Below are 25,429 nucleotides of genomic sequence, written 5' to 3' on the forward strand. Positions count from 1 at the left end.
TGCTATGAGCGCCACACTGTCACAAGTCGCAAGGCTTCAGCTGTGATCGGAAGAAAGTAGGGGAGACCTCCTTCCAATCTGCCTCATAGGACAAAGAAGACACCAGCACCTTCTAGATTCCATTTATAATTTGTGGTCCCTGACGGGTTCCCACAATCACAGAACACAATTTCATAAACTAATTCCTTGTTTTTAAAAAAATATTCACAAAAAGGTAAACAAATTCATGAATTATCTTTCTTTTTAAAGGACACAAGATTAGAATTATTTTATGTGTAGCCCATATGACTCAATCTTGATTACTATTATTTAAACTGTACTAATTTTTATACTATCTATATTTGAACAGAACTAATTTTACAACAATCTAATGTTTCTTCCTTGATCATTAGTATTTTTTAAAATAAATTTTAAAATTTTATTTTAAAGATAATAAAACCCAACAAAACAAAGCAGTCAAAGTGGAAAGAACTTTGAAGTAGGATAATGGCTACCCTAGGGTATCTCATTATCTTCACAACAGCTGTCCATTCCATCACACACAGCAAAATCAAATAAAACAAAACGGAATAAAACCAGTCAAAACAGAACACTGGATAATACAAAACAATAAATTGGAACAAAACAGTGAGAATACTGGAATTCAGAAGCAAGACAGAAGGAAATTCCCCATATTTGTTATTGTGATTTCTTATTGAATGTTTAAAATGAGTAATCTTTGTGTTAATAGAAAAAAACCACAACTATATTACCAAAGCAAACCAGTTGTTTCAAGTTTTATTAAGTTTATAAAGAAACACAATTTGTTATTTAACAAAAAACTCAATTACTTTGCTTGATGAGTTTACCAAGTTAAATTTCTGCATATGATTAGGGAAAACCATATAATTACAATAACATATGAAATGCATGTTTCCTTCAGCCATTTCAGATTGAATCTTACTAAGTCCCTGACTTATAAACATTTGAGCTGTGAATTTTCACAGGTGAACCAATCTTCCATTAGGAACATTCCTAATTTAGCACATGTGTATACTTTAAGGTAACTGTAAAAGTACAAATAATTTACAGTATTTTTGTGTTAGGTTTTTTATGCTTTACACTGTATATTTGTGTCAAAGGTGTGTAAGACTCACTTTCATGACTTACAATGGATCTGATTTACGAATGTTCTCCAGAATGGAACTGGTTCGTAAGTCAGGGACTTATTATATAATTTTTAAATCCTTTGTTCCAGAGTTAGCATTCTATGATTTGAACAGAATTATACTCATATTCTGTGACCTGAGGATAATACAACAAAGACTTCCAAATGACAGCAAGAAAGTTGTAAATTATTAAGGTTTTCCTATGTGAACAATGGTAAAAAAATCAGAAACATGCTTTATGTATTCATTCAGAAGGTGATTCAACTGTAGAAGGAAGCTCTTTTAGCATTATGAAACCCTGTATTTAACACTCTTCTTTTCTCGGCAATTATAATCTTGCAGAGATCCCTTCATCTGAAGTTTTCATGCATTCAGGTATTTTGCATGATGTCTAATGTGATCAGCAATGAAGGTGGCAATGAAGTAGTAACCATGATCATAACCCTGGAAGACAAAATACAGAGGTGATCAGGCATTTACCTACCATTCAGAAACATCAGTATTAGGGACATTAAATGTACATCTCATCACTTAATTTGCTTATAAATAGTCAAAATATTTCAATTTAATCAAAATCAAAATTGTCACACTGCACTTTAAACTTTTCTCTTTTTTTTTGGCTTTTTCCTTTTTTTTTTATCGGTACCAGGGATCGAACTCACGACCGCCTGCTTGCAAGGCAGGCGCTTATGCCCTGAGCTAAAACTCCAGCCCCTAAACTTTTGTTTGCATATTAAAAGAGCAACAAAAATATGAACATTTCACATAGCTAAACTAAAAACTAAAAACTAAACATTTCACATAGCTCAGTTTCCAAAATTATTATTAATATTCAAAGAGAAGAAATGACACATGGATTAAATGTGTAGAGCAGACGTGTGATCATACACACAAGGATTAAAATCAAGATGTAGAGAGCTTAGAAACATACTCACTCACAAAGAAGCACACTGACATAAGTAACATGGGAGCTGGTAAAATACAAACCAAGAACACAAACAATACAAGGAAAAACATAAAATACCTGAAAGGTCCACTATTTTTTGGGAAGCTAGACATAGCCATCATCCAGCATCTTACCAATTCCACGGCCCAGATTACTAGGTAAGAGGTAGGAATAAGCAGGAGGTAACAAGGTGATGTAAGGAGGTAATGCTGGTAGGAGTGATGGATACAACCAAAATACGCTACCTACATGCATGAAAATACCACAATAAAACAAATACGCACTGATAAAATACGTAAAAAATAATTCTACCTCCTATACATGTATTTGAAGAAAAATGGATTTTTCAGTAAACTTTATGTCAAATTGGGTACAGTCAGTAAACCTTTTGAAAACATGAAATGGAAAGAAAATGTAATGTGGCAAGCAATACAGACAAACCTCAGTTTACCCAATCAGTTAAAACCAGTGTTACAAGTAAACAGAGAGGCAGCCCCTTTCGGGTGACCATGGCACCTCCCGTGAGCACAAGATAAGTAGTCTTCAGAGAAAAATTTTTAAAAAAATTTAGGTGAGAACAACTATTTAAGGGTGTTTAACATGAGATAATTTTGGAATCAACCATCTACCCTAACCACAACTGAAAAACAAGGTAGAATAAACTAGAAGAGATAAAGTCTAATAAATGTGTTTAAAGTTTTAAATTGAATTAGCAAATGGTGCCGGGGTGGGGGTGGGGGAATAGGAACTTCTCTAAACACAGAAGAAGTAAAACTAGACCTAATAAAATATCACGGTGTTTTGCCAAGACTGTGATCAATCAGTAAGTCTAAACCTCTTACTTCCAGAGAGTTAGGGCAAGCTCCTATTAGAAAAACTTATAGAGCACTACAATGAAGTCAGTCACTAAAGTAATATAAAAGCAAATTCTCTTCTTCTGTGGAAGTAAATCTAAAAGGAGGCCTGTTAAGATTCAGGCTGAGCCAAGGAATTATTTGGTGGCACATCTCGCAATAATTACACTAGTCTCAGCTGGTTAAATTGAGACCTAAAAGAAGAAATTTGAAGAAAAGCATGTTCCTGTGAAATGCAAGAAAAAGTAATGACTACTAATTTTTTTTCATAAATCAAAAGATCAATAGGATGGAAAACGCCTAGCTACAGCAAAACAGGGCTACATTAGAACTGTGTGACACACGCTCTACTGTGGCTTGGTGGGCCACACCTTCCCCTTCATTTCTCATATGCTAAGTCTTGCACAGTTCTGTATGCATGATGGACAGCCACTGCTATAGCGGGCGGCATTACTAGAGAGGTCCCAGGATAAACCAGAATGGCAATTTTGAACTTTCACAAATGCACTGCAGGATAACAGTACTGTATACTTCTTCTAAAACCCAAAGCAAATGCCCTTAACTTGATATTTGAAGAGGATCTTTATGAGAAAGTAGAAAATGCCTATAACAAGGGACCAAGAAAGATTTTTTAAAAATGTCAACATGCAAGCAAAAGAATATATCTGGACTACTGGCATTCTGCTGAACTTAGACAATTAGGAACAACTACGCTGTCTTGGCTAGTTTCATGTTTATCAAAGCTATGAAATGGGGCAGCTGCTTTCATGACATTCACGCACTGATACGCTTGTTTAGCATGCTCTGCAGCGTCTTTAACTGCCTGTATCTAGTGACACTTGCAGGGGCCTTACTTTCCTCTATCTCACACTTGAAATGGAAAAATCTGCAGCACAAAAATGACTTCTGGAGTGTAAAAATAGGCAAACACATTTTTTCCTTTTTTATTCAACTCTTAAAAAGGAAGCAGTGCCTCAGCAACTGTGACAGCTGCTTACTCTAACAGGCAGTGCTTTTCTACATATTTCCAGACTTGGGTTGTTAAATCCCTTCACAGTACAGAAAAGATAGGTGAAAGTATTCATGTTTACTTAACAAACACTGCAAGCCTGTGTGCAAACCACGGGGACAGACAGGAGTAAGGGCCCTTCATTTCTGGAATTCTGTCCTTATAGATGCAGAGGCCAAAAAAGCCTTTGATTCTTAAAAAAAGATCTTAAGGTTTGAGAAGGCAGGACAGCCTCTCTTCTTAGTCTCCAAGCACGGAATGCTGGTTTCTGGAAATTTCCTCAGTGTCAAGTCACTGAATTTTCCTGCTATATAACTTCAACAAGTAAACATACGATGTATGTACTAAGCCCTTCTTCTTCATACTAACATTTGATCTCTGTATAGAGCTACTGGAATTTTGTAACATGCTTTTTTCTTTTTCAAACAGGTTCCCTCAAGCCAAAAAATAAAAACTAACCAAACTTAGGTTCCCTCAAACCAAAAAATAACCAAATAAATGTTCCCTTGAATTAATTCCTCCCTCTCAAACAACTTTTTATTTTTTGCTGGCTGACATGCTATAAATTGTGAGCATTTAACACCATTAAAAAGAGGTAAAGCAATGAAATTAGGTAAATCATGCCATGAGTCTAATGGCTTCTTTCCTTCTTAGATCATTTATTTGCTTATTCACTGAGGCTATTTTTAGCTTTTTTCATAGCTTCTGTTTCATGAAGAAATAGTTACAGTGTACTTAGAATCAAATAATAAAACAGATGATAAAGTTCTTAAACCTGAGACGACCGGGGCCTAATAGAAGGTGAATGGAAAATCTAAAAGTGCCCTCTCAGGAATCACTGCTCAGGCAGTTCTATTTGGTTGCTGATTTGATGACAAACTTAAACGCAACCTGCCTGAGACCTGCAGTTCACCTTTCCTGACAATGGTGGAAACTGAATGAAAAATTGTCCCGAGTTCAAGGCTGCAAATGGTAAATTTAATAGTTTTCAAACTATTTTTAGAAGAATTGCCTGCTCATAAATTCCTCATAAATTCAGCCAAACACACTTTCACTGTGGTTGTTTGGGGCATAGGCATTTTAGAAATAAATAGTTTGATTAATTTTAACCTCTAAGAATGTCATCTGTGTTTTAAATCTAAATTTTTTTTGTAACACACCCTAGGGATTTCAGAGTCTGCTGGCAGGCAGACATTTCGTAACAGTATTTTCTGGCACAGTCTCATGGGAAGTACAAAAGACGTCCAGTAGGGCTAACGCCAAGAAGTTAAGGTCACTTGGAAAAAAATATGGTCACTTGTGGTTATAGTGAATACAGTTAAACTTACTACTGCATTTATAATTAAATTCATATTTGGATTTCTCATAATTGGTTGCTGATCTAAATATTACTGTGATATCAAATGTTTTAATAAATATAGAAAGTTCTATTATATAAGGGGGATACAAAGAGAACAAGATATATGTGTATCTGTGCTACTGGTTTTTGATAGATTTCTCCACATTATATGTAAAATATATATATTGTTCACATGTCAAAATGTCCCCACGAACAAGGAGATTGCTATGATTTGCGGCCTAGGTTGGAGGTTACGCACAATCCATCTGTTTGTTCTTTAGGAGCGCATCATATTATCTAGAAATGGCTAGACAGATGATAGAACAGACTTTGGTCATGAGCTTACTTCAGTGTGGTTCTATCAAAAACCAGTTGTGTCACCTTAGATAAGTAACTACTTTTTAAGTCTCTCTCCTCATCTATAAAGCAGACAGAAAAGGAATAATCTTTCATTGATGGAATAAGGATTACAAATGAGTTAATGTGAGGCTACTTTATAAACTGTATAGGATCACATTACACAACAATTAGAATTATGAACAGCTACCATCATGACTATATTTTATGTCAATGTTCCTGACATACCACTCTTAAAAATAGAAGTATTTTAAAAAATCATGATCATATAGTTTTCAGTGTTCATTTTCACCAAGATTTTCAAAACACAGATTTTGTTTATATTCTGAAGCTAATGAATACTTTTAAAAACCCTACAGCACAAAACTACAGTAGCATAAACAGATGAACAGTAAGATAGTCAGAAGTATTTTAGTCAAGCAATACTTGCGGAGCAACAGACAGGTGAGCATAGAAGTTGAATTACATAAAGTGCTGAGTGTGTGAGGAATACTCGGCTTGTGAGGCTAAGATGTGCACAAGAATTGAGAACAATGAAGGGAGAAATCTGTCCTTATTTCATCGGGTCATGGCTTATGTCTAGATGTACCCCGAATCCTCACGGGGTCATCATTAGGGCTTCAGATCTTCCCTGTATGAACATGAATGTGGCCATCTTTTCCACAATTGGAACACATTAAATTCATTAAAATGAGGCACCACTGTGATTATGCTTTTAATAACTATTCAAACTTCAATGGCAGACGAAAAGGAAAAGGGGTCTAAAATTTTACATATATAATATTTTTCTAATGAAAATAAAATAGACATGCAGATTTCCAAAAAAAATAAAAACAATACTATTTCACTGGAGGTAACACTTTACATTTTAAAATAAAGTTAAATGAAGAACTATGGAATGTTGATTTTCATAGTTGTATTTTTGAGCTCAAACCAACGTTTTCTAGGACTTGCCTCTTGTAATCTAAAAACAACGGGGATTTTCTTTTCTGTGCAGGCAGCGATGAAGTTATCGGGGAGGAGCTGTCCGTCTGAAAGGAACTCATCATCCTTTCCTTGATCAATCAGTATGTCCAGCTGAGAACCTGGGTAAGACTTCACCAGATGAGTTGCATCGTAAGTCTATAAAAAGAGAAGAAACATTAGTAGAAAAAATGTATTTTTAAACTGTCTCCCATGATTTGATACCATTAGAATTTAGCTTTATGGTTTTTATCACAGATAGTTATCCTTTAATATCAGTAGGGGGCTGGCTGGCTCCAGGTTCCCCAAAGACGCCCAAATCTGTGGATGCTCAAGTCCCTTAGGTAAAATGGTACACTATTTGTATGTAACCTATGAACATTGTTTGATGTGCTTTAAAATCATCTCTACTACATACTTTAAATCATCTTTAGATTACTTACAGTACCTAATGCAATGTGATAGCTGTTATACTTCATTCTTTAGGGAATAATGAAAAGGTCTGAGAAGTCAGTACGGATATAATTTTTAAATTTTTTTGGTAAAATTAAAAAATATAAAACCTACAAATATGGAAGACTGAGTTTGTACAGGCTTTTCTAATTATTCTCAGCTCTCAAGCCTTAACTTGAGAGGGCCAGGAACCTAACAGTGACAAGGGTACAGCTTCTTAACAAATCCGCAAGCTGAAGAACGAGTATTAACAGTCACTCAGTACCTACCTTCCATTTACTTTCATCTGTTCCCAAATATCCAGTAAAGGCTTTTCTGCCCAAAGCACTGAGCACTGGGTTGCAAAGTGGAGCAAATGCTGACACAGACTTCAAAAACAGAAGAATTGACAAGTTACATCTTGCTGAACCAAATACAGACATTTGCACCTAGCTTTAAAACTCTAACAAGAACTGTTGTGAGTTTCCTCCTGATGTATTACAGAACTCAAACAGTACTGCAGAACTCATCACAGTATCTTTTGTGTATTCTATCAAGGGAGCTCCTAAATGTAGCTACTCAATGCAAAGCAATGCATTGCAATTTAATTAACGTACAAATGAAAGTTTATATTCAAGTTACTACTTTTTTCCGCTAAAAATTGATCTGTAGTAATAAAAAATTACATCTGAGACATTATTTCTCTTAAAAAGTACCAAGAAAGCAGTAAAGAATGCCTTTATACTGTATGTGACTGAATTTCTAACACAATTTTGTCCTTTGTACAATTCTGTATTCCATAGGACAAGATACACAGGTAAAATTTCTCAGTGCAAGACTTTTTATCAATGTATATATTTCACAATCTCTACTAGTTTCTGTAAAGGGCAAAAAATTTAAGTTGACCTTTTCAACTTCAGACAGTACATTGACTACCGTATATAAAAGCATGGAAAAAGAAAAGCTTTATTTTATAAAATTGCTATGAGGAGTATTTTCATGTCTCAGCAGCACACATGAAATGATTCAGAAGTCTTTCCTATAGGAAACAAATGGATTAAACAAATCTTCAAATAATGAATGATTCTAACTGTAAAATCAGAAGCAATCCTAAGATGATCACTGCTTTAACATTTCCTTCTTGGAACTCTTGTAATACGCTGCAATGTACTATATGATTCTCTAAATACAGTTGGCTATTCAAATTTGGCTCACTTAAACCACAATTATGCAGAGGTGGAAAGCTTCAAATAAAGAATGGAAAAGGCTGAGAGTGCCTTTTTTCAATTAAATTATATTAAATTTTCATTAGATCACATTAAGACATAAAATCCTCAAACTTTTACCAATCATGAATACTTTCCTTTACCTTGGAAAACCAAAGTCAACTTTACAAAGATCTTTGCTAAAAATATAAATAAATGATACACACTATCACAGTAACATTAATCAAGAATAATATCCCATGGGGGGGGGATGTGCCTTAAACTATAATTTTGAAGATAAGCTACATTTTATAATATTTCTGTTAGGCCAACAAAAAACCCCTGTGAAGGAATACACAGCTTCTGACTCTGTAGCACACATCATGTTATCACATTTAATACTCTCTGCCAACCTGTCCAGTTTTCCAATCCTAGAAAACTGTGGTCCTGATACAAAGATGACAGTATCATAATTGCATTCTTTGAAAGTTCCTAATACTCTTATCATTCAAGAGAAATATTTGTCACTAGAAACTTAGGTAATCTTACTTTGTATTTTCCAGGGTTTTTCAAAGCACAAATCAGAGCTCCATGGCCTCCCATGGAGTGGCCAAAAATAGACATCCTTTGTGGGTCCACTGGAAAATTGGCATTTATGAGTTGGGGAAGCTAGAAAAAATTCAACAGCGTGACAGAAGAGCAGAGAAAATAATTTTAGACTTTTTAAAAGTTATGTAAAACAATTACATAATCAATACCTTTAAATCATATTCTTACAATGTTTGAACTGACAAAGATTAAAAGAAAAAAATCTTAGGAAGACAACAGTTATTAACGCATTCACTGGAGAATATATGGCAGACTTCTTTTTGAACGGGCTTTCAAGTACGCTGTTCAGGCCTGCGCTGAACTCACAATTCAACAGTTTCTCAGGTAGCTGGGATTACCAGCACGTCCCACCACATCCACGGGGGGAAGTTAGGAAGACGATGCTTTTTAAATGCTTCATCTGGTAACTTCATTTGGGAAAAAATCTAATAGAAAATTCTCAGGGAAAAAAATGTGTACAAAGATAACCAATGTAATACTTGTTATGATAAAAAAAATCTTAGTAAAAATTAATTGTGGCATTGACACAATATTATGCAATTCTTAAATTAAAAAATATTTTATAGAACTAAAACAATATGATAAAAAATGTTATAACTGTGAAAATTAAAGATAGAAAAAATCTGGAATGTAATGTAACATAACTATGGTCTAGGGTCTAAGAATAATGGATGATTGAGGGCAGAAAAAAATAGCTTTGTGGTAGAATGCTTGCCTAGCATGTGTGAGGCCCTGGGTTACCCAGCACCAGCGAGGAAAAAAGAAAGAAGAATTATACGTGATTCAAATTTTAATACTGCTTTTGAATTTTTATGATGTATATGATAAAATCATAAAACTTACATAAATGAAAAAACTATACATATTTAAATACTTAAAGAAGTTATGCTTTATCATTTATCCTTTCTAACTAATCTTTGGCTTATCACTATAAAATACCTAAAAGAATCAGCTACTGGGAAATGATAGGTTGTTTCAAATATTTTCGTTTTCCATACAATTATTTGAATCTTTATACGCGGTTATTGCTTGTGTTCAGATGTCCTCCTAGAGCCTCATGCAGTCGGGGGGCTTTCTCAGAGGTGGCTGGGGCTACTGTGTGGTGACGGAACTGATTCACAGTGCAATGCCGGGCTCAGGGGCACTTCCTGACCTAGGTGTGCTGCCTGCCCTAAGCAGTCGGGGTAAGATAAAAAGGGCAGAAAGACGCTGGTAAGGCCTCCTGCTTGCTTTTGCTGTGTTCTGCTTGCCACGAACTGATTCTCCTCTGCAGTGCCCCTCTGCCAAGCCATGCTACCTTGGGCCGGGGATTTAGCTCAGTGGCATAAGCGCCTGCCTGGCAAGTACGAGGTTGTGAGTTCGATCCCGGTACCAAAAAAACACAAAAAACAAAAACGATATACTGCCTTGGAGCCAGCCAGTTATAGATTGAGCCCTCTATAAGCTGTGATAAATAAAGCTTTCCCCCATTAACTTTAGGTGTCAGGTATTTTATCTCAGCAAGGAGAGAAAAGTAACTAAGACAAATATACATTGAATATTAATTTAAATTATAGCAAACAGGACTATAATACTAGTAAACTTTGGAATTTTCACTAAGATAATTTATAAACATGTATAAAATAAAGTTGTCATTCTATAATTTAGTTTAAAACTCTCAGGACCAGAAGGCCTATGGCATAAAAATTAAACTCTTGGCGGTCATCAGTTAATAGGTACAATACAAATTAAATTACCTCTTCTGTTACGTAAGCGTACATCCTGTAGTTTGTTTTCCAAGGCTCTTCAGTAGCATTCACATAAAACCCCGCGCCAGTGCCGAAGTCCCAGTGATCATCTTCTCCTTTAATATTGCATTCACCTGTCCAGGAGAAGTCCCAGGCTTTCATCTACTCTGTAGTAACTCCCATGTTTAATAATACTTCTAGATGAATGTACAAGTCCATTGGCATTACTGCTCTTCCTCCTACACTGTAAGCCTTTTCTTTTTGGTAAACTATACTTTCTCAACCTGTCTTGAATGGGACCAGTTCTGGCAGTAAAGTCAGAGAAGGAAGGACTTAAAAGGGCTTATATTCTCTTTACCTTTCAGAACTGTGTAGAAATCCCTTCTTGTGGAACGTCGCTGGGACTGCTCTCCTTGAAAGACCATTTTGGCTAAACCTGGCCCTAACTTCATTTGTTGATACGTATAGAGTTGGCTAGGATACCCCCTACATTGGCTTTAAGCAAGGCAAATGGGTACAGTCAGGTGCTGCTGTGTGGCCCTTGAAGCAATGTGATAGGTCAGTGAGGCTGGCCCACAGCTCCCAACTTGCACGCCTGAGGCCCAGAGATGCTATCCTGCTGGCTGAGCCTGGTCAAAAAGAACCTGTCAAAAACCAGTGAAGAAAGAACCTGAGACATCTTAGGGCATGAAGGCCGGATATCAAAGCTGACGCACAGACCCGAAACAGTTTAAGAGCTTTTTAAATTTTTATAATAGGAAAGGAAGCTCATTTAGTATTATTATTATTATTTGCTTTAGAAATAATTTTGAGTTGAAGATACTTCCTAAAACTGTGTTATGCAGATTTCTCCAATCTTAGGGGCTCCTGGAATCCAGTAATCTTTCTGCACACCTCCCTGCATCCTCAGAGGTACTTCTGTGCCTCCTACCTAGCCCAGCTCACAGTACTCACATTCTCAGAATCACTCAACTCAAGCCTTTCCCCTCTTTGAATTAATAAAACTCGGTGGCCCTGAATCATGGCCTTTGTGCTGGCTAGCCATTGTTTTGACTGGACTTAAGAGATCCTCTTGGCTCCCCACCACCACAGATATGTGTTTGTCTCTTTATTCACACTGTGGGTTGCACTGGAGGAGGTAGACTGGAATTTACTCGGTAGAATTACACTAACTTTTCCCTGGGATTACAAATATAAACTCTTCCAGACTGCAAGGACTGCGATGAGACTGGCAGAACAGGATTTTTACACCTTCTCTGAGGACCCTTCCCTACTACTTGCTAATCCTTTTTTAATTCTCTCTACAACTATGACCTTAGAAGGAAAGGCAGGCACGTGTTTCTTCTCTAATATAGTTTAAAATCATTCCATCCTGTTTCCCCTCTTTATTCACAGCATGGTCATTCAGTCAAGATGGCACTCGAAACACTAAGAAATAACAGCAAAATATAAAAGGAATTGTACAATGCATATTAGATTGCTTGTAAGTTAAGAATTACATGACTTAGATCTTTTTAAAGGATTTCTGGAACAAGGGTACTTACGAGGGCTGGTATCTGGAGCGATGACAACGAGGCCGTGTTCTGAGGCAGCTTGATGGTAACCAGATTTTGTTATAAAATTCTGTTCTGTGCAAGTTAAACCTGAAGATCAAACACACTGTTATCTCATGCTACACTGTGTAGATTAAAAGCTTTACTTTTTATAACAGGAAAGCAAGCTCATTTAGTATTTTTTTTTTGCTTCAGAAATAATTTTGAGTAACACACGAACATTGCTTTCTTAGAAAATTTTCAATAGTATTAACCCAAGAACTGCTTTAGATTGAATGATCCCATAACTACCCTCCTAAAGTCACTTACTGAAGTTTCAATTATCAAAATTCTTGGAAATTTGGAATTTTCTAAAACTATAGAACAGTCAAACTCTAGATAGGGGGCATATGCTTGATATTAAAATAGTTCCAGTTAGGTATCAGCAAACATGCTAATTAAACATGTGACTAGTTATGCATTAAAATATAAGTATTCACAGTAAGTGGGCTAATATGACTATAATAAAATTTTTTAAAAAACTTATTTTTTACAAACAGATAGTTCTCAGCAACAAAATTCAGCCCATATTTTTGTATCTCTCACTGAACTAAAAAAGAGAGCAATGGTAACCTTCCTTAATTCAGTTTTTAGAACCACTTCTCATTTTTCCTAATACTGAATTTTTCAGTCATGTGATAAAGAGATGATATAATTTTTCATTGTAGGTACTTAAGACTATTACGATGTAAGAATGGCCAAGAATGAACTCGCAACAGATGCTTGAGGTAAATATTACTTTATGCAATAACCTTTTTCCAGTGGTCAATATTAAATGTCCCATTATATTTGATAATTAGTGACATCCAAGCTTACTGACTATAAATAAACTACAAAATACTTTTATATTTGCTAATTTTAACAGTGCAGTGATTTATAAAGCAGTTGTTCATGAATATTTGTTTGGGAGTTTTTTGGTAGATACTGGAAATCAAATTCTTGACCTCACACCTGCCAGTACTGTGTCGTTGAGCTATATTCCTGCGCTAAAAACAATGTTTTGTTGTTGTTGTTGTTTTGTGCTGCTTGGGATTGAGAACATTTGTTAAATTAGAAATAAGACACAAAGTTACAAGTTTCAGCATGGGAGTCTATGGTTAAATTCCATTAAGAAACACAGACTCTCACCATCACGGCAGACTAACAAGTGCCTACCACATTCTTTTTTCTGTATGCTTTCCAGAAATGTTAGAGCCATATCATGTGCTTAATAAAATGTACTAAAGGAGGCAGAGTAATAGTATTAAAAACATGGACCGATTTCAGATAGGACTTGGTTCTAAGTGTTACTCGCTATCTACTATCTTGACTGATTCTCAATTCTTTCATTTGAAAGATGGGATCACCATGAGTTCCAGGCCAGCCTGCTCTACATAGCAAGACTCAGTCTCAGAAAACAAATACATAAATAAAAGAACTAAAAGTGGGGACAGCACCGACTCATTCTACATCAGAAGACGACTAGGTATTACTGTATGATCACACACAAAGATCTTCCAACTGTGTCTAAGACATGGTGCAGTCTTACACTCACAAATCCACAAAGTTCACTTTTTTCTAGTTGAAACAAATTCTTTAAGGTAGAAGGAAATAAATCAAGCTAGGTTAGATAGAACTATTCTGAATAGTACGTAGTTACTAATTAAAACCTGCTTGATCAACATCTCTTTTAAATGAACAACTAAAAATTTTTTTGTAATACTGAGGTGAATTCAATGGTTGTTTGTATAGCCAACATTACACTGTCAGCTCTAATTTTAAGAACATTTTTGTCACCTCAACAAGAAACACCATTAGTAGGCACTCTTTAATCAATCCCAATCTTCTTCCTTAACCCTAGGCAACCACTATTCTATTTTTGATCTATATGGGTTTGCCTATCCTGGGCATTTCCTATAATGGAATGTTATGAGTGGGTTCTTTCATCTTGCATAATGGTTTCAAGGTTCATGCATGTTTTACCATGTGTGATGACTTATTACAGTACTTCTTGTTTCAGAATAACATGGATATAATCTTTGCCAAGTTTTCCTTTAACTTACTTGGCAAGTGAATTTGAAATGCTTGTTACCATTCTCAGACAATCTTTTTTATTTTCCCAGAAAATCAAGACTTAATTCCCAAAGTTTATATAGTTTTTAGCATCTCACTGTATTATGATTTGAAATAAACAAACAAAAATTCTGTATTTTAAACTCTTAAAGTTCCAATGATTATATCTTCTTGATTCAATTTTGGTTAGGAATCTGGGTCCTTAGTATAGTGCCTATTACACAATACCCTGCTATTTATCTGTGTTTTTAATCTTTAACCAAAGTTATGACTTTAGAGTTCTCACCAGAAACAAAACGCAGAAAGAACAGAAAAAAAAAAAGAGTCCAAAAACCACTAAGTAATATTAGGCAGTATATGTCTTCTCTGATCTTCAGTTTCTTTCCATGAATTACGTGATTTCCAAGATCAATTTTATACAGTATATTTTCTAAAATAATTAAATTCCTAATTTTGTTGTATTGTTCTTCTAGTAAAATCAGTGGTCTTCATTTAATCACAGAAATGTCTTCCTCAGTTAAAATCAGATACACATTTCTTTTTACTTTTTAAAATGAAATGTGAGGCTGGGGATGTGGCTCAATGGCACAGTGCCTGCCTGGAAAGCACAAGGTCCTGAATTCAATTCCTACTACCAAAAGGGGGGGTGGAGAGCAAAGAAAAAGAACTGTGCTCATTCTTGTTTTCAAAGATTGGTTTTTGGGGCTTATCCTTAGTGAAATACTACATTCATAGGCAGGATCTGTTAGAATACTGTAGGAACAATTTTTAAGGAAACAGAACAATTCAGTTGTTTTAATTCTTTCTCTGAAACACTTTCTTCTAAAAGTAGGACGCTAATATCTTGTGACAGTTACCACAGAGGTCCCAAACTACTTGTATCGGTGTCTTGCTCTCTCACAATCAATTCTACATCTGACTAAGAAGCATTAGTGTTACTTACGACTTTATAGATTGCTGCCAGAGAAGCTCTGTAGTACCAAATTAAAATATTATATAGAATACTGTAGACATTACTAATTGTGGTTTTTAATTATGTATCATGGTGCCCTAGTTTCATTTGACTGGTCAAATCATTATAAACTAAAGATGCTTGAACAGTTATAAATTAACTTTTCCAAACTCTTATCACTGAGTCCAGAACTTTATATTCTCTGTCAAATTACTTGGTCTTATTGAAAAAAAAAAAGTGAAATAAATCTAACTCCATAGGTCTCAAATTATTCTCAAGGTAAAGATTTACAAAGCAGACTATGACAAGCCTCTACAGTGTTTCATAAGTGGATTAGAAAGCATATTAGTAAGGCAAAATAAAAGGGTAAGTAAGATAAGCCAATCAAAAGAAATAAATTCCTTTATAAAACTCAAAACACGTAATACTCACCAGAGAGCCAATACAGGGCAGGGCACTTTCCAGTTTCTGCCTTTGGTGGTAAGTAGACAGCAAATTTCATTTTACATTTTAGCTCCACACTATAATTTTAACAACAACCATCATGACAAAACATCACTCTCAAGACAGAAGCAAAATAATTGAGTACTATATAAAAAGATATATAGCATAGGTCCAAAAGCAATTTAATATCCAAAGTAAACAACACCATCAAACATTTAAGGAAAATGCTTTGTCTCTTGAATAAAGAATTGGGCCAGTTTAACATACTGATTTATTAACCAACTTTACTCTCTGCTTTATGTGGCAGTCATTTTGTATGGAACAAATAAATATAAACGATTAATGCAATTCTTAATGTATCATTTCCAGTCTTAAAATAAAAAATTCTTTTCTAAAGAGATGTTATAGAATAACGAATCAGCTTTCTTAAAAAATGAATCTGAAGATCCTAAGTTACATATTGTTCATGGGTACTGGAAGGACGACATCTTTAATTTGCTCTTTTGTCACTAATAATTTATCACCATCATAACAACCAGGTTTGGTAAGCACCACAGTATTTTCCTATGTAAACTATACTTCACGTCAATGACTTTTCATGGATTTATTTTTTAAAAAAAACCATACAAATGCAAGAAAATTTACTACACTAAGTTGTCTGTAATTAACTATAAATATGGTAAATACTTGTACAAACTTTCTGGAAAACTAGTGTTCCCCTGCCCCGCCTTTTAATATGCCACATTGTAGTGATAACTGACTTACTTCTTTTAGCCAATGTTTCTGGCTTTCACCTTTACATCCTAAGAATATGCTTTCACTGCTGCTTTGCTCTGTTTTAGATAATACCTGAGTGCTCACAACAGCAGGATTTACTCCCTCCCTGCCTTTGTTCTCTCCCTACTTTCTTCCTCTCTTATCTTCTCAGTATATAATTTTAGTGAATCAACATCAAGAAACTGTTATCCAAAAATAATCCATGTAGTTTATGGATTCCCTTTCCTGTTCATTGAGTTAGTAACTTTCTATTTTTGTTACTTGGCTGTGTTGATGTTTTAGGTACAGACTCCCACAAGACTCCATCAATGCTAAGGGCAAGTTTTCTGTATGCATCTCTCCATTCTCTGCAAATGCTGGCTTCTACCTTTCTAGCCTATTTTAAGTATCTGTCTAGCTGATGATTAAAAGGCAAAAAAACTTTTCGGCAGGTGTTCTTAGGTCTTCAATTATTGTTAAATAAGATGAAATGTTTTCTTTCACAGTATAACCATATCAGATCCATTTCTGATTCCAGGATATTTATTGTAAATCAGCAAACCAAGATAATATAATCTTGTTATAGGTGGTTGGTACTGTAAGACTTTTCTTGTACACTTAAAAATTAACAGCTTTAAAGTTTTTTTTTTTTTTTTTTGTCTTTTTCATTTTTACCGGTACCGGGGATCGAACTCACGACTGCCTGCTTGCAAGGCAGGTGCCTATGCCGCTGAGCTAAATCCCCAGCCCCCAATTTAAAGTTTTTTAAAAAGAAAAACACAAGAGTGGCAGAAAAAAATTTGGTAAGAAGGCAAATTTCATATTAAGTGTTGTTACTACAATTTAGTAAAAAGATTTCTCTCAAAGTTACAGTATAAATCAGATCTGAAATACATTTAACAGTCGTATCATTAACACTTTAAAAATAGCATTATCCAGTAATGTTCGGAGGTTTCCACCTTCATTATGTCACTATGATGCTGCTGAACTGTTGAAAGAATCTCATGCAGAGATCTGCTGTGGCCAATCTATATTATCACCAATTCAACATCAAATTCTTGCTCTTCTGGTTTCAAAAATTTCCCTCTCAACTACAGACAATTTTATTAACTTCATTTTCTTAAAAAGAAAATTTCATCAAGCAGTAGCGTCTGTCTGGCAGAACTTCCCACTATTTTCTGACTTGCTGCTGCCTTGGGGTCACCACTTTTATCCTGGAAAATCCTTTCTCCTCTGATCCTATTTTCTGATCCGATGCTCTCAGCTTTCCTGCTTTAGTTCCTCATTTTGATGGAACTGAATGCGAACTGTACATATGCAGGAAAATGTCTTCATTGTGTTCTCACCCTTCATTGTATTCGATTTTGTCTACTAACTATGTAACAGGGCATACAGGATATTTGAATTTTAAAGGTACAGCTGCTCTCTCTTCCTGAATCCATTATTGTTGACTTATGTCTTTGAAAATTCTTCATCCATTTTACCTCTCTGAATGTTTTGAGATTGTTCCTTTGTTCCCAATGATCTAGTTCTTCACAGTATCCTTTGTGCTTCTAATTCTTAAGCTTCATGTCACTTCTCTTGCTTTCTCTTGCCAATGCTAACAATTTAGCTTTCTAGGTTTCGCAAAGTGAAGTAGTGCCTTTCCACCTGTTTTCCTAATTCTAAAATATTTTTCTAGCTCCTGTTCCTTGCTTCTTTATCTACTCTGTACTAGTTGGAGGAATCTGTGTAAAACACCTTTACTTAAAGCTGTATCAGTCAGATTTGGGAGTTAATGAAACGAAATACATGTGTTTAATTTGTCATCTTAACAAGAAGTCAGGTATCTTTTTTTTTACATTGAAAGATATTCTCAGAATTTTTAATGGCAACATAGGTATTTGTGAAATTTCACAAGACCATTAAATGAAATCCTGAAAGTGCTCTGCTCAGGCTCTCATATCTCACAAAGTTACACAATTCAAACCTGGCCAATAGTTTGGTGAAACTGCGGACTAGCTAATGAGGGTGGAGCTGAAAGCCAAATTGTGACATACCACAAGAGACGGGTCAGGATTTCTTTAAACTAGAACAAACATTAAAATGGCATGAGTGATACCTACCTTTCATGTTCAAAAACTTTCTGCAATCCCCCGAAGCACTTGTTGCTGGAAATCTGCTTCAACGCCATTCTTCTCCTATTAGTGAAGATTAAATTCATTAATAGTTGAAGAATTAGTTGTTGAAAAACTTGAAACAATACTGTTTTCAGATCAATTATCTAAACAAATAACTGTTTTCTGCCTCAAAATTTTTTCACAATCCACTTTCCTAAATAATATAAAAACTTTTTATACACAACAGTTGCCTTACTTGCTACTAAAAAACAAGAGTACTCTGGTATATCATTAGTTATTAATAAGCATTTTTGTTATTGTTGTGGACTTTTTCATATTCATACACACATAACTTTAAATTTACACAGAAAATACCACATATTATCTTTTAAAAATAAACATGGCGAAAACTGAAAAAGCAGGAGTCAAACTGATTGTGGTGTGTAGCTCTGAAGGAGGGATTCCCTTCTCATTTCTAAAAGCACTGCTGCGTTAAAACACAGGCCATAAACCCTACACACTAAATAAAAATCTTCCAATATTACCACTCTGGTAGTCTTTTCAGTGAAATCATTACTATATACTGATTGGTATATAGTAGTGGTCTTTTCGGTGAAATGTTTTACTATATATTGATTGAAGCTTTAGTATTATACTTACAGAGCAATGTGATCTTAAAAACTAACTTTAAAAATACCTTCACTGTATTCTAAATACGACTAATTAAAAACTTATCTTCAATCTCTTCAATAAATTCAAATAGTCTTGCACTAAAAAACTGGGATTTGAACTCAAACACCTGACATCTGCATTCTTATTCTTAGCTGTCATGTTGCCCTGCCCCTCTGGGAAATCTCTATAAAGTATGCTCTGCTTTAAGGCACACAAAGATTGAGCAATTCCGTAGGATTAAGGTATTACAATTACACGCAGAAATTACTTGTTAATTATAATTTATGTTTTAAATCTATAAAAATTAGTTGTTCAATCCTAGTGTTCTAGGTATTATTACTGTATATTAACTTCATTTATTTATGATCTTATCTTAAATAATGAAATTACATACTGCATAATTTTTTTATACATTTTTTTTTTTTTATCTTTTTCATTTTTATTGGTACCGGGGATCGAACTCATGACTGCCTGCTTGCAAGGCAGGCGTTTATGCTGCTGAGCTAAATCCCCAGCCCCCATACTACATAATTTTAATATTCAAACACATGAGAGCAAAGAATACGGAATTTTTTTGGTACTGGGAGAATTGAACTCAGGTCCTCATGTTTGCCAGGTAGGTGCTGTGCCACTGTGCTATCCTGGCCCAAGGAATAAAATTTACTTGCTAAATTATTTGACAAGGAAATCTATCTCCTCAAAACAAAGCACGTACGTTAGTCTTCTTAAAACAAAGCACAGCACACTGAAAACATATCTGATACATGAAAGGTACCTAATAAATACTGTATTCATTGAATTAATGAATAATGGCATTTGCTTTTACAAGTCAAAATTATGTAAAAATTTTGAAAATTAACTTGTTCTTTATATCATTCTATGCTTTATTTTTAATCTATTTAAATGAACTACAAATAGTCTATCTCCTCTGCTCTTTGAATGTTGCTTAATTCGAATTCAAAACCAAATACTTTTATGTAGCCAAAAGAAGCAGTGTTAAATAGTTTTAATTGGTAGCATGACTTTAAAACTCAAAGCTTCAACATTTTTTTCCTAATTACCTGTTTTATAGGCTAACTTCAATTATAAATCAAGAAAAATGTTAGGGTCAACAAAAAAATGACAAAAACTAATAATTAGATACACACTCATGATATACTATTATACAGTAGGCAGTTGTATTTTCAATAAAATTTTTCTATTGAAAATTCACATGCTTTAAACCAAGTTAGTGGATATTTCACTTAACTTTCAGATAACAGAAACAACAAAACTTAGGTTTACCTGTTTAATTGGTATTTGGTTGTCTGTACCAAAGGACCACCCTGAAGAAAAGACCAAATGGATTACAAACGGGATGTGTTTATACACATTAAATGTTATACCGTAGATGTGAGCACTCCCACATTCTTGAGAAACATTTTTTTAGGAAGTAGGTGACTCTCTATGGCAGTATGAAAAATGTAGCTGGTGGGATGGCATCACCCCTTCATCTCGGCCTTCAATGTATTACTTTACAGTGTAACAACTGCTTGGTCCAGGACAGACTGACTGTATGATAGTGGCCTGATATTAGAGTTGCAAAATTCTTATCAGTTACTGAACACATGGTTGAAGAAATAGTAAGAAAATAAAAAAATTGAAGAAAAAGAAAAAAATAAACTTCCAAGAGAAAATTCCAGTGTGGAAGTTAAAAGGAAATTTTTGCAGACCTCAACATGCTTCTTAAAATCTTTACAGCCTAGACTTTCATACTACAAGTTGTTTTTATCACTAGAGTAATATTCACAGTGTATTATCTACTCTATTTCATAATCTATGAAAAAAAATAAAACAAGTAAAAGATCATGGATATATTTTTCTAAAGTGACAACTGTTCAAAAGTCCCAGGCAAGTCTCACAGAAGGGATTCCAAGAGCCTCTGTTAGCATAAGAGATGACAGCTCCATGCATATTACTCTCACTGGGATAAGAAGTCGAGGTGAAACACTGATCTCGATGATCCTGACCTTGTGCACACCTAGGCATGTTTGTGTCTTAAGTGAAAAATAAAATCTTTAAAAACAGAAAGTCTCAAAAAAAAAAAAAAAACCCAGAAAGTCTCATAGATACAGAAAAAGAAAATATTTTTGTACAGTGTTTGGGTTTTAAGCTGTTATTAACAAAGGTTAAAGAATTAAAGTTATTGAGCTAGGGATTTAGCTCAGTGGCTTAAGCACCTGCCTTGCAAATGCGCAGTCGTGAGTTCGATCCCCGGTAACTAAAAAATAAAGTTAAATAAAAAAGAATTAAAGTTACTTTAAGCTAATTATTGAAAATATATTTTAATAAATAGTATAGTGTAAGTTTACAGTTCTTTCTTTTTTTTTTTTTTTTTTTTTTTGGTACTGGGCATCAAACTCACAACCTCGAGCTTGCTAGGCAGGCGCTTATGCTGCTGAGCTAAATCCCTAGTCCAAGTTTACAGTATTTAAGAAGTCTACAGTAGTCACAGTAATGTAACAAGTTTTCTCCACTCACTGACTCATTCAGAGCAACTTCCAGTCCTGTAATCTACATTCACAGAAGCTCCCTCCATTGGTGTGTCATTTTTTAATCTCTTAAATTTCCTCCGTACTTTCTTTTTTTAATGCATAGACACACAAACACTTACCACTGTTACAGATGCCTACAGTATAGCAGTAATATGTTGTTGAGGCTTGTAACCAAAGAGCAGTTGGCTACACCAACTGTTGAAGTATATACCATGATATTCACACAACAATAAAATTACCACCGAACGATGCGTTTCTTAGAACATATTCCAATTCTAAGCCATGCGTAACAGTACCTATTTTGCCTCAAGGCCTGGTACTTGCTCAAAAACTTTTGTAGGAGCAAAAGTACTATGAAAATATTTTTTACTTCTTTAAACTTTTTAAAGTATAAAAGTTAAGAAAAACATTCAACTGCTCAAAGTGAACAAAACAGGAGTGGAGGCTAGGAAAGCAGAAGATGGATCTACCTGGCTAAGAGATGTGGGCCAAATTTGTAATGTAGGGGGCTGGGATATAGCTCGGAGGTAGAGGGTTTATCGAGCTTGGGCAGAGCTGTGGGTTCAATCCCATTGAACCTATTAAGTTTTCTATGTAGCTCTACAAGATGAGCATCCCTAATCCAAAAATCTGAAATTCTCCAAAATCTGAAATTAAGTGTTGACACGTCGTAAGTGAAAAATTCCCCTTAGTGAACTTGTCTCAAGCACAAAATTATTTAAAATATTGTATGAAATAAGGCTAAGTGCACCATGTGTGTATGAAACATAACTGAACTTTGTATTTAGACTTGGGTCCCATCTGCAAGGTATCTCAGTTTGTATTCGAAAACAATTTTAAATTTTACAAAATTCAAAATCTGAAACACTGCTGGTCACAAAAGTTTTGGATAAAGATACTCCTGTTTGTGTTTTGTTATCACTCTCTCATTCTTTGGATTTTGATGCACTTAATTCACACTCTGCTGGGTCTTAACCTGGAGCGGTCTCCACAAATCAGTGGACTGAAGAGTACCAACTGATACTGCTATCACTTTCTTGTTTACTCTCTTCAAAAAACGGCAGGATCTAGGATCTTCCCATTACCATTCTCTTCCCATATACTTTCCTCCTTGCATTCCCTAAATTTCAATTACATATTCTGAGTGGAAGGATCTTAATTTAAATCTCTATATTCAATCTTCTTTCAGCATTAATGCCAGATTTTGAAATTTCCTGCTGGACCCTTCTCCCACAATTCATCACGAGCTGGTAAAACAACGTATTTAAAATTATGCTCTTTTGCACCTCCAAACCAACGTGTTTTTTTTGCCTCCTCTTTTCAGACCTATACTTGTCCAACTTAATCTACATTTGAAAAGTCTCCTTCACCCTTTTCTAAGATATCTATCGCCATTATCCTAATTATATATAATAAAAACCTGCTACAGTCTTTCTAGTATGTCTCACTAATATCAAACTGTACAGAAACCTAAGGTTGAAGTTCACTTATACATTCAATGCATTTCCTATAAAATAGTTTCTTCTCCAGTCTAACATGACCTGAACAAAATTACTAGCCATTTTCGTACAACTTTTAATAAATGCCAACTCTTCGATGATGCCCCTGTTCAGAAATGATCTCCTGCTGCCTATCGAACCCTGAGGCCCAGTGGCCGGTCACTCCCCGGCAGGGCCAGTCCCGAGGCGCCAGGCCCGCCTACAGAGTGGCATGGGTGCCATGCACTGGGCGCCGGGAGGGCGAGTCTGCAGAGCGGGAGCTGCTCAGTGCAGTGGGAAAAGCTGCACCAGTGAAGCGGGCAACACAGATGGGCGATTCCCTGTGGGCAGCACGCCGCGCGCCCCGGAAATTACGCGAAGGAAAGGGTTCCGGGGCCGGGCGCCGCGCCCCGGGACAAGGGCCGGGACTCGGCCCGCGGTTTGGTGGCGCTCGGGCCCTGGGTCGCCGCGCTCATACCTCCTGACGTGGGCCGCACAGGCCTCGTTTCCACTCTGAACAGGAACCAGGTCACCGTTAGGGCCCTCGACAGGCTGGCGACGATACGCGAGCTCCTGCAGATTGCGCGGCTTACCTCGGAGGTCTCCAGCGGCGGTGGCGCGCTCTGAGACAGTCAAGGGGAGGGCGGGGCCTCAATATGGCCGCGGCCCCTGGTTGGCCCCGCCCCAAGGTCCGCCCATTTCCCCGCCCCTGTCCCCGCCCCTCCGCAGCCAGTACCGGCGGCAGCTGCTTCGCTCACGTCCCCTTCCCAGCCGAGGGTGGTGTTCCGCTGGCACCGATCTCTTCATCACCTGTGAGACTCCCACCCAAGAGCGCCCAAATCTTAACCCGAGGAGGCAGCAAAAAGCCGAAGCTTTAATAAATCCGAGGGCTGCCCTCGTTTAACTCTGGAAAAGATGATTTCAAGTCCCCACCCTAAATTTTTTTAGTTCGCTAGTGGTATTTGCATTTATTTGGAATCTCCAAAGCGGATATATAATAGAAACTTTATCGATGACAAATTTTCTTCCTTCCCTTAGTAAGAGTTGAACTTTGTAAGAGTTGCTGGTTGATGATTTACAGCAAAAACCACCACCACCCTTTTACCTTTTGGTCCTCCAATGATGTGTGCTTCGCTGGGGAAATTAAAAGAGTACAAAAGACTAAAAGGAACTTTCGCCAGCGTTTCAGACTACTTGGGCGTTCAGCTAGTACATTTGCGGAGGGACTCTTACCTTGGAAGGCGCCTACCCTTGATTTTACTCTCTTGATAGTGTGTCGAACCTGAACCCTAGATCTTAGTTTTTATCTGAGCTCTGCAAAATACAGTTTGTCTTGCTGAAAGGCCAGGTAGGTGAAATGGTCTGTGCGAAAACCTGCCCATTTGTATTGGTGTGGCTCAGCTCCATTTGTCAAAATAATCTTTGTACTCTCCTGACTTGTAGAATGAACTTGTGGACCTGTGAATCAGTTGATACTTAGACTAAAAATAATATTGAAGCAAAATAATATTTTTACTTTGAGAAAACATTAAAGTGAAAAAAATCGTTTTTTCTTTCTGTTCGCTATTTTTCAATGTAAATCACTGAAAAGATAATTTTCAATTTGAGTTTCATAGCCAACTCAATAAAAGAATACCCATTTTAAACTCCTTCAATACTGATAATTATTTGAAAAAATGGTGTTCATTTTTTAAACTGCTATGAGGTACAAACTAACCTCTGAACTGTGAACTTAAAGTTCTTTTCTAAAGGGGTCCTGTATTAATACAGTGTACCAACCAAAACTAAAACTTAATTCTCTGAGTAAATAAAATTGTAAAATAGCCAAAACTTCTATTTTTTTAAGTATTAGGAATATATTAGGTGTGATTGAAAAATATGATATTTAACTTTTAAAAATCTTACCCAGTAAAAGGCACATTTCCATTAATTCCTCTCAAAACACACCGACCTGTTTCTAAAACAGTCATCATTCTTGTACCTTTTTGAAGAAAATCTTCTTTCATGAGGGCATTGTTACCACTGCCTCAATGCCCTGAATGTATTCAAGACATTTACCTTTAGAGGTTTTCTGGCCTTTGGGAAGAGCCTCAACATGCCGACCCAGTGAATAAGGTAGATGACATGCTGCAATCTTTTCGAGTTTGCCTTTCTGTTGGATGGCATTTTGTAGTAGCATTCAGTCTTTTTTTTTTTTTTTCTTTTTTTTTTTGTCACACCTCTTAAATACACAAAAGAGGACCTCCAGAACTGCTTCGGAA

General features: G+C 35.8%; 1 protein-coding gene across 4 annotated transcripts; it reads right to left on the reverse strand.

The window, feature by feature from the left end:
- Positions 1 to 748: 748 nt before the first annotated feature.
- On the reverse strand, positions 749 to 23,832 carry Esd (esterase D). Of its 4 annotated transcripts, none has more exons than XM_005007066.4 (10): positions 23,647 to 23,829; positions 20,441 to 20,481; positions 18,491 to 18,565; positions 15,618 to 15,706; positions 12,134 to 12,232; positions 10,599 to 10,723; positions 8,803 to 8,922; positions 7,339 to 7,437; positions 6,608 to 6,775; positions 749 to 1,592 (listed from the first exon to the last, which is right to left on the reverse strand). In XM_005007066.4, exons 3-10 carry the CDS (start codon positions 18,556 to 18,558, stop codon positions 1,512 to 1,514), a joined length of 849 nt encoding a protein of 282 aa, XP_005007123.1. In that variant the 5' UTR covers positions 18,559 to 18,565; positions 20,441 to 20,481; positions 23,647 to 23,829; the 3' UTR covers positions 749 to 1,511. The 4 variants fall into 4 exon arrangements, with proteins under 4 accessions (XP_005007123.1, XP_005007124.1, XP_005007122.1 ...); XM_005007067.4 differs by having other exon boundaries at positions 23,762 to 23,820; XM_005007065.4 differs by lacking the exon at positions 20,441 to 20,481 and having other exon boundaries at positions 23,647 to 23,832.
- Positions 23,833 to 25,429: the final 1,597 nt, after the last annotated feature.

Source organism: Cavia porcellus, unplaced genomic scaffold (assembly GCF_034190915.1).
Source record: "Cavia porcellus strain 051 isolate PalLab524CR breed Dunkin Hartley unplaced genomic scaffold, mCavPor4.1 scaffold_21, whole genome shotgun sequence".
Lineage (NCBI taxonomy): Eukaryota > Metazoa > Chordata > Mammalia > Rodentia > Caviidae > Cavia > Cavia porcellus.